Here is a 14,069-nt window from a genome sequence, read left to right on the forward strand (position 1 = left end):
TCCCAATGACAGCATGGGAACTCTGCAGTGTTCCTGATTCCAGCTGGGGTGACATTCTGAGCCTAACAGCATCTTTCCACATGCTACACCTCACACAGCCCTTCTTGCCCCATCTCCTCTCCCTGCAATCTCTGCAGCATGTGGAATGAAGCGCTGTTTTCATTTACACTGTGCCACATGGGCAGGGGAATGACAATTTTCTCCCCAGCTTGAAAAAGAAAGGAAGATCTGGGGTTTATATTAATAGTGGCTTTCAACAGCATAAATCAGCTCCCTGCAGGCTGCAGAGCAATACAAGGTGCTGAGATGCCTTGATGCCAGTTAGATGACACTTTTGAGAACACAACCTCAAAGACCATAGTTATCCCACAGAAACCTATAGTAATTGTTGGAGCTAAGAGTGTCATTCTGACTTTAAGTAATGGACCTTAACCATCAAGCTGGGATATTAAATGTGTGCTTCTCACCATGCAGACATGAGATGCAATTTCCCTAATAACCCCAGCAGGAGAAACATCTGTGATGCTGAAGATGAGATCCTGCAGCCTCATTCATCAGGGAAGGGGAGAGCCAAGATGCTCAGCTCCAGAAGGTGTACATGCTCAGGTCTGAACACTTGTACAGCCTCCTGGTTTAAAAGAGAGGCTGAGCAACAAAACCCAACAGAATACATTTCTTGACACAGGTATTTGGAGTATCATCTTATACAGCAGGGATAGGACATTCCCCTTTCCTCCAATTACCTGACTTGCTAAAAAGATCAGTTTAACAGAAGAAAACATGGCTTAGTTGTGATGTTTTCTCTCTCACAAGAGAGAGAAAAGTCTTTAGCACAGTCTACTGATCCTGGACACCAGGATATTATCATACTCTGAAAAGCATGCTCAAACCCTGTCCTATATATGGGAGTGACAATGACAATGATAATTGGTGGTGTCAGTTTTGTTATTATTTGTCATCAATATTATATGTTTCAAACAAGTCTGAGACCAAAGTGTGGAAGACTACCAAACTTCTGCCTTACTGGAGTCATGGAGAAAATAGTAAAGCAAATTATCTTGCCCAACCCAAGAAGATATCCAGCCTGCCCTGTCTCCTTGCCAAGGGCTGCCAAATCTCCATCTCCCCTCAACAGTGGTGCCCCTGCACACACTGGGGGTATCTGCTATGAAAAGCCCATGGAGGCTGCTGATAAACAAGATTTCAGGAGGCAGAGCCACTTCTTGTCACATACACCCAAAACATTGCCCTAGCAAAGTCTGGCAGAGTTTTAGGCACACACAAAACAGTGCAAAAGTTATGAGGTCTGGCTTAGAGCTGTGTCCCAAAACTACCAAGGGCAGAACCTGCTTTTACTTAGAAAAACTGCTGGAAAACTCCAGACAACTGCTTTTTTGCCTTTTTTTTTTTAATGGAACATCTTGGATTGTGCTTATTTCCTCAGTAAGCAAACAGAAAAAAAAGGAGAAACTTTTATTTCCAAAATAAAAGTTAAACAGTTACATAAACCATATGACAGAAAAACGCTGGCTTACTCATGTGTTGGCAATTTCTTCCTTACAAGCAAAAAAAAATACAAAAGTTTTGTAACTCTTTTTTCCATAGAAAGTGTGAATGAAACCACTGGCCCCCTCGTGCCACTGACCTCAGTAGTGGAGAAGGTCTCCACCCTCCATCACCCCTGCCCTTGCTCAACAAAGAAACCAGTTCCTGGTGCAAACACCAACTGGGAGCACTGGGGCAACAGCACAGTCAGACAACACAAGCACCTCTGCTCTGTGGCAGGGATACAGATTTTGTACAGATAACCTCCCCAGTTCCATGAACAACTAGTAAGGGGCTTCAGTCCAAGGAGAGATGACCTATTTGGGTCTCCACACTCTCCTCTAAAAGAAACTCCCATGTAGAGCTTGTAACTTTGGTGATACATTCCAGCTCTCCCATCTACAAAAACAAAAGGGGTAATGGCAGCAGCCTGTCTTGGGTGAGGTGGGATCCCTCCTGTAGGAGAAAAGGGCTCAGGGAGAGGGATCAGGACACAGGGAAAGTCTGGGGTGAGAGGGAAAGGGTTAACCAGGGGCAGCAGCATCAGCAAACCTGCTCTTGGCGCTTCCATTCCAGCATTCATTCTCATTGACAGTGCCTACAGACATCTTTTCATCATTGCAAATGTTGCCAGGGAGAGATGACCAAAATTTTTTGGCTTGTTTCAGCTTCTCTTTCACATCAGTAACCTATTAAATAAAATAAAAAAAGGAACACAAGACATAATCCAGAATACCAAACACTCAGTAAAAGTGAAGTTGAGAAGGTTTTTTTCATCACAAGAGACATGTACAGGCCAGATCTTCAGGCTGTGAGTTTTGATGGTTGATTTACTTTTTTAATACAAAATTAAACACTGCTCCTCAAACACATATTATTCATAAGCCAAGCTTTTAACACAGGCACTTCTCTGACATAGAAGCGCTGAGGTAATTAATGTCTAGAGCTATGGGCAGATTACACCCCTCAGAGAGTTTTAAGACAGCCAAGGAATATTAAGAAAGCCTATCAATTAAAAATGGTGAATTACACACTGTGGTACCCGAGAATGGAGCCCCTGTGTGGCACCAGCAGGAGCAGGCACTCACCAGCCGGTCCAGGCTCGTGCCAGCAGCTGTTGTGGGTCGCTCCTCTGGGTTGTAGGGTCGGAAACGAGCAGTGAAACCACCTTCAGAGACAGAGCGAGCAGTCCGGCCTTGGGCAAGTGTCTTTGGCTGGCCACATCCCTGGAAAACCTGTGTGAGAGAAGGAAAGGATTTTATGAAGTAAGAGGTCACAAGAGCCTCCCTTTCCCAGGCTCCAGTGCAGCCCCCGCCCAAAATAACACTTTAGCTTTATATATACTTGAAAGGGCATCCAAGAAAAAACATATTGACAAGAATAGGGAAATAAAACACATTAAATAAAAAAATCCCAAGTGTCCTCTTGGCCCATTTACCTTCTGAGACACTTGCATGCTGTTCTCCTGCATGTTCATGATCGCATCTGAAATTTTCACATCGATGGGGTCCATGACTGACTCAATGTTGAAAGGTCCCTCCAGCCTCTCTGCTACCAGCAGCATCGAATCTAACATAGAGAGAGAAAACCAAAGGTTTGTAATGGAGGAGGATCTACCACACAGAAAAACAAAGGCTTTAATGGAGGAGCTTCAGAAATAAGAGTTAAGAAGGATAACAGTTGGAGCACATGGACACTGACCACTGCAGTGTCACCTCTGACCAGCACACATCTCCAGGAAACATTTTGCTCAGTTCCCAGAGCCTACACCTTCACCAGCTTGTAGAGGCTGCCAGCACCAAACCACAGGCTCATGTACATCAAAAGCCATCACAGCCTGCCAACAGCAGCCTGTAATCAGCTCCTCCCATCAGAACAAGCATTACTAACACTCTCCTTTCCATGCTGGTTTATTAAAGGTTGCCTTGTGTCATTTGTTTTTCAAGACTGCTTTCAAAGCCATCAGCTTCCTCATGCTGGTCTTGAGCACAAGGCACCAACATGCAAGGGTCCAAGATAATCCTTGATACCATCTTTCCCTTTTGGAGAGCTACAGGCTTTTTCCTGCCTGGGGAAGCCAAGGGATTGCAACTCCTAGCACCACATGGACAATCTGCACAAGGGAGGGAGTCTGTGTGAGAGCAGGGTGAATGCTGTGCACTCATGATGTATTTGGCACATCTCTAAGCAAGGGGAGATGGAAAGTCTCTGAGCCAACACCAGGTCACTCCTCCTGTGCCGACCTGCACGTCCTCATCAAATGCATCATTAAACACAGCAGCTACTGGACCCTCCACTACTTCCTCTGGGAAATTATTACAGCCATTAAGGCTTTCCCCCTGCACTGCATTTAAGCCCCCTCTCTGGTTCTCCTCTTCAAGGTTCTCCAGGAGTACACCTGGCACTGAGCTCATCTCTTTTCACCTATCACAACCTTAATTTACTGTTAGCTTTCACTGCAGTCCCTCAACCCCAAAACATTTGCTGGTCTCCTCTCCTGCATCACTTCATGATGCTCTGCCACAAACTCATCTTTTTCCAGTTGCATGTAATTCCTCAATTTTTCCTAGCCTGAGTGACAAGGACAGAACAGCCCCTCTGGCCCCAAGGAGCTCCTCCCTGCTCCTAAGATATGCCTGGTTCCTTCCATTAACGAGAAATGGGCGTTCCACACTCAGTCTATTCATCTTGCTCATGACATTCATCCTCCTCCTAAGTGCAGAAGCTATTTTGCACAAAAAGAAAACTTCTGTGGGCTCTGGCTATCTGTTAAATCCCTATAAAGAAACTCTACATGCTGAACAATTTAGTAATAGCTCTGCCTGAGTGCCCAAGTCATGTTAAATAAATTACCTTAAAAAAGATGAAAAATATAAAACAAAGATATTTGAGTATGTAAAGTTATTATCATTATTATTAAAAACAATAAAACACAATAATTATAATAATAATCTAACACTATAACCCCCAATATGAATTGCAGATGACTTCCTAGTCTGTAAATTCACTTTTTGAAGAAAACTCAATATTATAAAGATTTGCTGTGTCAGTTAAAGGACTATCATTCAATTAAGCCCCTCTCACTCACTCAGCTCCACCAAGGTGTGGGTGTTTAGGGAGTGAGCTCCAGAGGAGCTGGTGGCCCCAGGAAAGGCACTCACTCTGCAGGCACACACCACCAGCATCAGTGACAGAACTCTTGCAGGGCATGGCTGGAATTTCACCATCAGGGACTACAAACAGGTCTGAACGAAATGCATTAAAAAAAAGAAAAAGAAAATAAAAAAGAAAATAAAAAGGAAAAAAAAAGGAAAAAAGAAGGAGACGGTAATAACAAATGAAACAAAGAGTCTTAGACTGTATTGTGGTGGGCTCCAATAAAGTGATGCTTCAAATCTCTGAGTAATGACTGCTAGCATGAATATACCATTGTGCCGGAGGAGAGAAAAATGCTTTTGATGTGCTACCAAATGGAGACTTTTGTAAACAAGTGGAGCACAACTTAAATGTGTTCATCATTGTCAAAGCTTTTGGGGTTTTTCACGCGCATAAAGAACATCCCAGCACAGTGTGCAGGAAGCCGCTCATTTCAAATAAAAATATTATGAGTAGACAGATAATAAAACCCACAAAATGCACAGGTTTTTTTTTTTTTTTTAAAAAAAAAAAAGAGAAATCATTCCATTTTGTAACTAAATTCTCTGAGTGGCCAGGAAAGGCCACAGATCAATAAAGTGTTTGTGAAAGACTGAAAGGAAACATAAACCCCAATTCTTCTGGCTGTTTGGCATCTTTGTAAACTGTGAGCCGGGCAGGCCATCCACAAGACCATGGGAATGTAGAGCGAATTGGGCCCTTTGTTAGCAGGGGTGCCATGGCGTTCCATGTATCACAGCCCAGGAATGCAGCCTCTGCTTTGACTGCCCAGAGAGAAAATGCATTCGGCCTCCAGCAGAGCTGCCAAAGCTGGCGAGAAAAGATAAGGAAAGGAGTAATTGGAGTTGGGATTGATACTGGCAAGGAACACTAAACGAAATAAACTTTCATTAGAAAGGGGTGGGGAGGAGCAAGAGCTGAGAGTGGGGGGGCTCTGCCTCATCCACAGTTTTGATTTTGGAGGCATCCTGCAAACTTTTACCTCCCAGCAGGAGCTGGCTGGTGTCCCCAGAGCGGTGGTGGCCAGCAGTGGTTCCCTGTGCAGCCCCCAGTGACGCTGCCAAGGCTGGCTGGGGTTCAGGGCACTGCCAGCACCGCTGCCCGCAGGAGGGGAGGATCCTGCCCCAGCCCCAGGAGCCAACCTTCCGAGCAACCCAGGCCCCAGAAAATGATTCTCCATTACGGGGAGCAGACAGGGGTTGATTACAAACAGCAATTATTTGTCCCAGCTCGCGAGCAAAGTAAATGATATTTATAAGCCGCGGTGAGATGGCTCAGCTTTGCTTCACCAAAATCCCCAACTCTGGCAGAGCAAAAAATGTATCCCAGCCATGTATTACAAACACACAGCACGACAAAGACTGTCTCTCCTGCCTGTGATGGGGAGATAGAAGTGGATTTAGGTGAAAAAAAAAACCCAACCAAGACACACCATCTAGCACCATCCCTTAAAGACCCTTTTCCTCTTGCATACATTTGTCCTTGCTACTGGCATTGAGACAATCCCTGGCAACAAAGCACCTCGCTCTCATGAAGGAAAGCAATTCTTTCTCATTGTGCCACCAATAATCAGAAACCCACATCTTCAGCCTCACTGTCTGACTTGAAGAACAAAAGGCAGTTTTCAGTCTTAACCCCAAGATCTGATTTAAAAGGGGAAGGAAGGAGGGGGAAGACCTTGACCATTCATTAACAACAATCTTTTTTTTTTTTTTTTTTTTTAGCGGGGTGGGGGAAAAATTCTTTGCACACAAAGTAGTACTCCAGATATGTATATGGAGCCTGAATTCAACATCTTTGAGCAGAGTAAACCTTTGTGGAGAAAAAAAAAATCATGAAAAGGCACTGGAGATTAACACTGTTCATTCAGGAAGGCTCCAACCCCCCAACAGCCTGTTTGAAACAAAGTATACCCCTGTCTAATTGGTGTACAATTGTGTCAGGAATAGAGGGAGAAATAATTTAGATAGTTAAAGGGGAGAAAAGAGTACAATTCTGTCATTATTTCATACTCCTTAGCTTTAAATGGTACTTTGGAGAAATAAGGAATTACAAAGTCTTCTTGTCTCAAAAAAACCTACAAACTTTACATCCCAGCTTTACATAATTGACTTACTTATAGACCTACTTGCACACACAAATGCGTATTTCACATTCATACAGACTTGCTGCACTTGCTACAAGTTATCTGATTTAACTATTTTTAAATTGATTTGATAGGTTCAAAATCTGCTTTTGACTTGTAATAAATCATTCCCATAACTTGACACTTAAACCCACAAGGCAAAATCTCATTGAGACCATGGAGGTGGGATTTTGTGAGGTGGTTTGGGGGAAATTTTTTGGGGCATTATTTCTTTAATTATTTAAACTTTTAAACGCATACACAAGATATTTGTGGCATATGCCCTGCCCTAAACATCAGATATATTTAATTTAATTTGTCTCAAGTGGCAAACTGAGAGAGAAACCAAAGTCTGGAACTTAACCAGCACCTGTTCATTTATTAAATTGTCTAAAGAAAGCACAGCTTAAGTTTTCTGTATCTGTACTCCACTGCAACCATCAATGAAGAATGCAGAAACCAAGCAAATACTGCCAATAAATGTAACAAACAAATACTGCCAATAAATGTAACAAAGCTTAATACCACACTTAAGTAATGAGTGGGCAAGAAGCCCTTTGGGGAGGAAGCACTGCAAGAAGCAAGCTTTGCTTCCAACCTGGAATCACATGTATTTATTTTGTCTTGTTTAATAATCTTAATTATTGTATGCAGTCCCTGATCAGTCTCGTGTGACAGGGCTCGCCGGCTTCCCCCGAGGCTCGTTTTTAGCTGCATACCACCTACAGCAATTAGCTGCTTGTGCTTTTGTCTGTTTTCTGGCATTATGCCCTTCCCTTTCATGGGATTCTTCTTTTCTACTTGGACTAGATGTTTGCAAGTCTCCTGGCTTTGAGCTATTTCAGCAACAATTGTAGTTGAAATACTTAATATTCTCATGAGAAAGACGGCTGAGAGGACTGGGGGCTGGGGTGTCAGCCTCCCAGAGAATGACTTGGAAACCCAACTTAGTGTCACATTTAGCTCCCTATATGGAATACACACACACAAAAATGCCCTCTGAAAATAACACCCTGCACACATTCAGTTGGCATGGGCAGCAAAGTGAAAATCCAGTGCACAAAACAGAGGAAAACAAGTTCTAAGACATAAATGGAGCCTGAAATGTCAGCTAGCAGCAATTTCCTTTTTTTTTTTTTTTTTTTTTTTAATCCTGCAACTTAGTGAAATATTTTCTTTCTAACTTTCTTTTTTTGCCATGAGTGGAATGGAAGAGCACCACAGCCCTTTCAGTAGCAGCAGATACTTTACATGTGCACTTCATCACACATTAACTAGAGGGAAGCGACTGCTCCCAAAGGATGCTCAATCACAGATAAATCAAACCTCCTAGAAAAGCAGCACAAATGAAAACATTTAACATTATCTATTGCCTGTGCCCCAAAATGTGATGCACTGCCAATTCTGACAAGCCTTGACCCAAGGTAGAATTTAACATTTCAGTCTAAATTTTATGTACTGAATGATAGATACTGTGTGTAAGCACAGAAGAGAAATAACAAACAGGATGAAGAGGATGGCAAAAGCACTAGCACAGTTTCATACAAGACCTGCTGACATTGCAAAAGGATGGTGGCCAAGCACCAAATGAGCTGTTTAAAAAGAGATTCAGACATGTCCCATTTAATTTTTTAGTGTAAAATCCAGGCCTACAGCTTTTCCCAAAGCTCTTCATGGCTGGCAAGGAGACTCCCAGGCTGCTGAAGGAGAAAACTGACTTCAGGAAGGACAGCTATATGGTGACAACAAGGTGTAAGTAGCATAGAAAAACCAGCTTGCACACATGCTTGATCCAGCAAGAAGAAACATTCTGAGCCTACAAGCCCACGCCACTTCCATCCTCCTAAAGCTTGCTGCAACAAAAGTCACTGGCACAACATTCTCATTTATTTGGAGGTTAATGTGAATGGCAAAAGGTGTGCTGTGCTCAGAGGTGTGGAAGGAAAAGATACCCATCACAGATACCTGAAAAACCTGCTACAGCTCAGCACAGCCACTCACAATGCTATTCAGGTGAGAGGCACACTACCAGTGCAGTTTTAACCCATACTGCCTTACCCATAAAGATATTCCACTCGGCATCCAAGTCCCCTTGGTTGGCCAAGCAGCCTCTCATGACATTGAAGCAGTAGTTGTAGCAGGGCTTCACTGACACCAGGCCCCGGCAGTGTGGGCAGTACATCATTTTCAGCAGCGCCCGCGTTCCCTGCGGCGTGGGGTTCACCTTTACCAGAGAAAAAAGAACAAGAAAATTAGCCCTCAGTCACTAAAGCAAAAAATCCCAAGGTTCGTGGGATGGAGCTGTGCAGAAGAGATGCAGTGGGGTCAGGCATTGTGGCTGGTCCCTGCTTATGTGCTCCAGAGATCTGGGGAACAGATGAAGGCGTCTGGCTCACCTCCTTGGGTGTATGTGTCTTTCCAGGGGACACAGACAGCCCCCATCTCTGCAAAACATTATTTGCACCATGTAGGACACCCTGTATGATGTGGGACCCCTCCCAGGGCTGCACAGACAGGCACTCCAAGGGGACAGGCAGCACTCTGGCTCAGGGAAGGCAGCAAAATGCACCCAAATCAAAAGATGTCACACAAAGCTGCACTCTCTGAGCCCTGCTGCAAACACATGCTGAAGATGATGACGCTGGGATTTTTCAGGAAAAAGTGGGACATCAAGATGGGCTGTCTGAACATGATCCCTGTACCAAACCCACCAGGAGCATGCCCTCCTCCTCAGCAGGGCTGTGGCTCTTCCTGGACAATCGCCCAGCAGGGCTCTCCAGTGCAGAGACCAGCTCCTTTATATCACATTCAAGTCCCTCAACACAGCATTTACATGACAGATACCCGGGTTCATTTACACTCAGCACTCATCACGCTCACTAACACCATTCCCCACACCCCAAGGAGGTGGCAGCTACAACCCTGCAGCTGAGGACAAGCTGGAAGGACCCTCAAAGCCACGGTGCAGCCGCTGGGCGTGCGAGTGGAGCTGTCTGCAGCAGGCACGTCACCCCTGAGCCCTCAGCAGGGCTGTTTTCCAAAGTGACTCATGATCATTCATGTTTGATTCACCCTCTGGCCCAGCTTCAAAACATTCATTGAAACCATCTCCATCCAGCCAGTCCAAGGAGCATTAGCTCCATCCCAACCACATGGTGGGTCCATCTGAAGTGTTGAACGGAGAAGCTCCCTCAAGAGCAAGTTTAAGTGTTAATTAGCCACATATGAAAACAGAAAATTAAGATGCAATCAGAGATTCCCTGACAAAGCAGAAGTGGTGTCTGGTGTTTTAAACAATGCACCTGAGACTCCTTGTAAGGCATTTAGGAAGTGCTCTAAAGAAGCTGTGATCCAAGACTCTGCTGGAGGAGACACACAGCACCTCTGAGAAAGAGTAAAGTCCCTCAACACAAACAGCTGGAGATGTGGATGGCCTTCACATGCTGGAGGTCTGGGAACTAACTTCACAGCAGAGGACAATAGGACAAAGTGGAGATGAATGTACATGAGGAAGATCTGGTACCACACATATGCTGAGGACTTTACTATTGCCCACCTCAATGCAAGGACTATAGAGAAACTAAGCCTAATCTTCTGGTGCAAAACCTTGTTGACAGCCCACAAAACTAGGAGGCAACAGATTTTAACAAAAACAAACCAGAAAAGAAAAAGCATTACATAATCAAGCTGGCTTTGTTAATAACATCAGCAAAATTTTAAACCCTCTTTTCTTATGGAAAGAGATTACAGATAAAGATCTGCTGTGCTTCTGACAACTCAAACCCATGGTTTCTCTTCAGCAGGCAAGTGAACTGGTTAGAAACAGAAGGACAGTTTTCTGCAGTTGATGTAGCTCAGCACTGGATTTTGGCTGGCCAGCAATGTTCATCAGACAGCACTGCACCCTTCTTTTGTCCACAAAGAGCCTGTATGGCTGAGGAAAAGGAGAACCCATGTAGAAAGCTATTTGTGGTGGCTGTGGAATCTGATTCAGATGCTCCAGAGCATATACACATTCTATATTTTATATATATATCTATATATATATTTGGAAGGCACAGTGGGAGCAGGAGCCCCAGCAGAAGGCTCCCTATTGGGACAGCATGGCTTTAAAGGAGAGCTGGATCAAATACTAAGAGCTTAAGCAACAGAAACCAGCTAAATCAGATGATTTATAGTTGGAAAACTGGAAACAGACAAATGTAAAGGTATCATCTGCTATCCAGATGGTGCAGTCCTTGCACAACAAAAAAGTGGCAGGGGGAACTAAATAACATCTCGCACCCAGAGACAAGAGCTCTGAAGGACGCTCAAGTTTAGCAGTTTAGTTGTTTCTCTGATAGAAATCCCTTCCTGGGTCACTTAGCAGGGAGTGACAGGACCTCCATGCTAAGTCCAGCAGCTTATCAGTTGATCCTGGCCATTCTAGCATTACTCACCCTCAAAGGAGTGCTCTGCATCCTCCTCGGTAAGAAAAATTAGGAAAATGTTGACAGCACGAGCCAGGTGCTAGAGCAGTTTGAAGTGGAATGAGGAGCAGGAGGATGCCCCAACCCTACTGTGGAAAGCTGCAGCTTTATGGAAGGGATTGCATGGCAGCATGCTGCACAAAGCCCCCCACAGAGCCATGACCCAGGAGGCCCCTGCCCATCTTAGGTTCCCACCTCGTCCCACGAGCGCCGAGCGGCTGCAGCCCCGCAGCATCCCCCCTTTGATATTCCATAGGGGTTGATCTTTATGAATCCCAGCAGATGCAGGGGAAACTGAAGCTGCTTTCCTGCATTCTACAGCAGGCAATATGCAATGTGGTCATTTGGATCAGGTCCTTTGAGCAAAGATAGAGGAAGATTTTAAAGCAAGCGAGGTTTCGCTTCCTTCCCCGCATAGGTTTGAGTCCTGCACGGAGCTGAGCAGAGCGTGATCACAAAGGGCTGATGGAAAAGACAAACCCCAGCCTGCACAGACTGCCAAACTGAGCCCTGCTAGTGATGGATGTAACCCACAGGGAAGCTGTTAGCATGCAATACAGCTGCAGGTAGAGGAAGACAATGGGCAAATTCATCAGTCTAGAATTGGCATTTCATCATGTCAAAAAGCAACAGGAAGGCACAATCAGAGATCACTCTAAGGCAGAGCTGTGGGGAAGGCTATGAGCAATTGCACCTCGTTACAACAGTGATAAATGCTTAACTGCTTGAGTATCACTGCAAGAGAACCTTAACCCCTGGCACGGGGCCTGTACCCAGTGCAGACCAGCTCTGGCTCTGTCAGGGGGGTGTGCCATATGTTGCACTGGCAATTCTTCACAAGCTTTTAATGTTGGCCCTGCCACGCCAGGTGCAAGCTCTTAAAACGCCATTGTATGTAACAGTAAACCCAGATATGCTTTGTTCTGGGCTTGTGTTTATCTTGGAAAGCAACTCAAGTTCATTCAAACTGTACTCTAGAATGACCCTCAAAACCAAGTAATCTCCTCTCTAATAAAGTAGAGTACCAAAGAAAGCTTTATTTGCTGGAGGGGATTTACTCTGGTAGATTTGAGCCCAGGTAGTAGTAGCTGCAGTGCCCATACCCTGTAAAAGCTTCTGATAGAAGTAAATGCACTCCAGTCCCTTCCCTTTTATCTTGTAAAATTTATTTCCTTTCCATGGCGTTGCACACCAGTGCAGCAATCCATCACCCTGCGGTTTCATCATGTAAATTACAATTTGTCCATATCTATACGCTTTGTCAAACGTGAAGATTAAAAGCTGCTAACAGATGTGTTTTGGCACCAATCTTCCTATCAAACCTGCTCCTTAAAAATACAGATTTGCACACAATTCACAAAAATTAAGTGAAAAGCAAACAACTCAGGGCTTAATGTAAACATTTCGTATCATATTTGTTGGAGTAACGTCCCAACTTACACTGACTGGTAAAGGTAAAATCATGTTCATGTAAAAATGACATGCTCTTGACACAATAAAATCTGTTTTTTCTTGGTACCTTGTCATACCTGTCCCATTTCAGAGTTTCACATGAAAGAAACTGTTACACCCTTAGCCTTTTCCAACTTGCTGGCAATTGCAGCTGGATGCATTCCTCTGGTAGAAACATCACCACTAAAGTACACACCTATGGAGTGCAATGCCTTATTTACAGGCTACCACAAAACCACCAAAACTCAAGATAAACTGATCTGTGCAAGCAGATAAAGTTCAGAGAAGCAACCAGATTCTTTTTCAACTCCTTCCCAAGGCAAAGAATAGCTGAAGAAGGATGACAGAGCTCCAGCCATGGACAGTCCTGCAAGGAGCTCCCACAGTGTCAGACAGCCAGGGCTACATTACATTCTCTCATTCTACCCTCAAGTTAACATTAAGAATGTTAATAATAACATTTAAAATCCTGTCAGCTTTAATAACTATTTATAATAACACTGATAACTCAGGCTTTCTTATTTTCCACGCTTACACAACAACAGTTGCCATGCCAGCAGCACAGCTGCCAGAAAACAAAAATCCAAAAATTTGAAAATAAATGTGATGAAACTACTTTTGTTTCATACCGTGTTTATTTGCCAAAAGAAAAAAAAAAAAAGAATGACAGCAATACTGGCTAAAAAACTGAAAGAGTAACTTCCCAGTGACATGGAAAGATGATTTCAAAAACATACTCTGAAGCTGCCTGTGAGATGCTCTAAGGTGAGCAGTCATCAAGTAAGTTGTCATCGATTTTGGGACCAACACAACCCTACTTGCATAATTTTTTCCTTCTCTCAGTGTTGTGCAAGAGCCCACAAGAACATCATCTTGGCACACGCTGGTCCTGACGTTCAGCTCACTGTGAAGCAGAACATCACTTGGGAGGCTCCCGCTTTGCTTCCCCACCCCAAATATTCCAATGAAAGTGTTTTGGAATTAACTACACATTTAGCCAATTTTGCTGGCCTGGTGCTAGAACATTAATAATTTAGACAGCAACTGGTTCAACCACAGATTAAGGCCCCTGAGGTCTTGCATAAGGGAATACATTTAGGAGTGATCTTGGGAACTGCATGACTCTGTGTCTCAACACTTGCTACCCACGGCAGCGTCTGCTGCGGCGTTATCTCGTGTGAGGAGAAGTTCAAGAGTACATTTCTGCTCAGTTCCCTGCTCACAGTGTGCTCCCCCCACTCCACAAGTGACAGTGCCAAGAGGAAAAACAGAGCTCCTGAGAGCCACAGCACCAGGCACTCGAGCTGCTGTTTAACGTTCAC

At 44.2% G+C, this 14,069-nt stretch overlaps 1 protein-coding gene across 1 annotated transcript in view; it reads right to left on the reverse strand.

Annotated features, from left to right (window-relative positions):
• GPC4 (glypican 4) overlaps window positions 1–14,069 on the reverse strand; it is a 68,055-nt gene that overhangs the window by 3,223 nt on the left and 50,763 nt on the right. The window contains exons 4-7 of the mRNA XM_074551255.1: window positions 8,885–9,050; window positions 2,984–3,114; window positions 2,634–2,780; window positions 2,098–2,234 (exon numbers count right to left, since the gene is read on the reverse strand). Of these exons, the coding sequence (XP_074407356.1) occupies window positions 2,098–2,234; window positions 2,634–2,780; window positions 2,984–3,114; window positions 8,885–9,050 (581 nt within the window). The remainder of the gene's footprint in view (window positions 1–2,097; window positions 2,235–2,633; window positions 2,781–2,983; window positions 3,115–8,884; window positions 9,051–14,069) is intronic.

The sequence above is a fragment of the Zonotrichia albicollis genome, chromosome 14 (assembly GCF_047830755.1).
Source record: "Zonotrichia albicollis isolate bZonAlb1 chromosome 14, bZonAlb1.hap1, whole genome shotgun sequence".
NCBI lineage: Eukaryota > Metazoa > Chordata > Aves > Passeriformes > Passerellidae > Zonotrichia > Zonotrichia albicollis.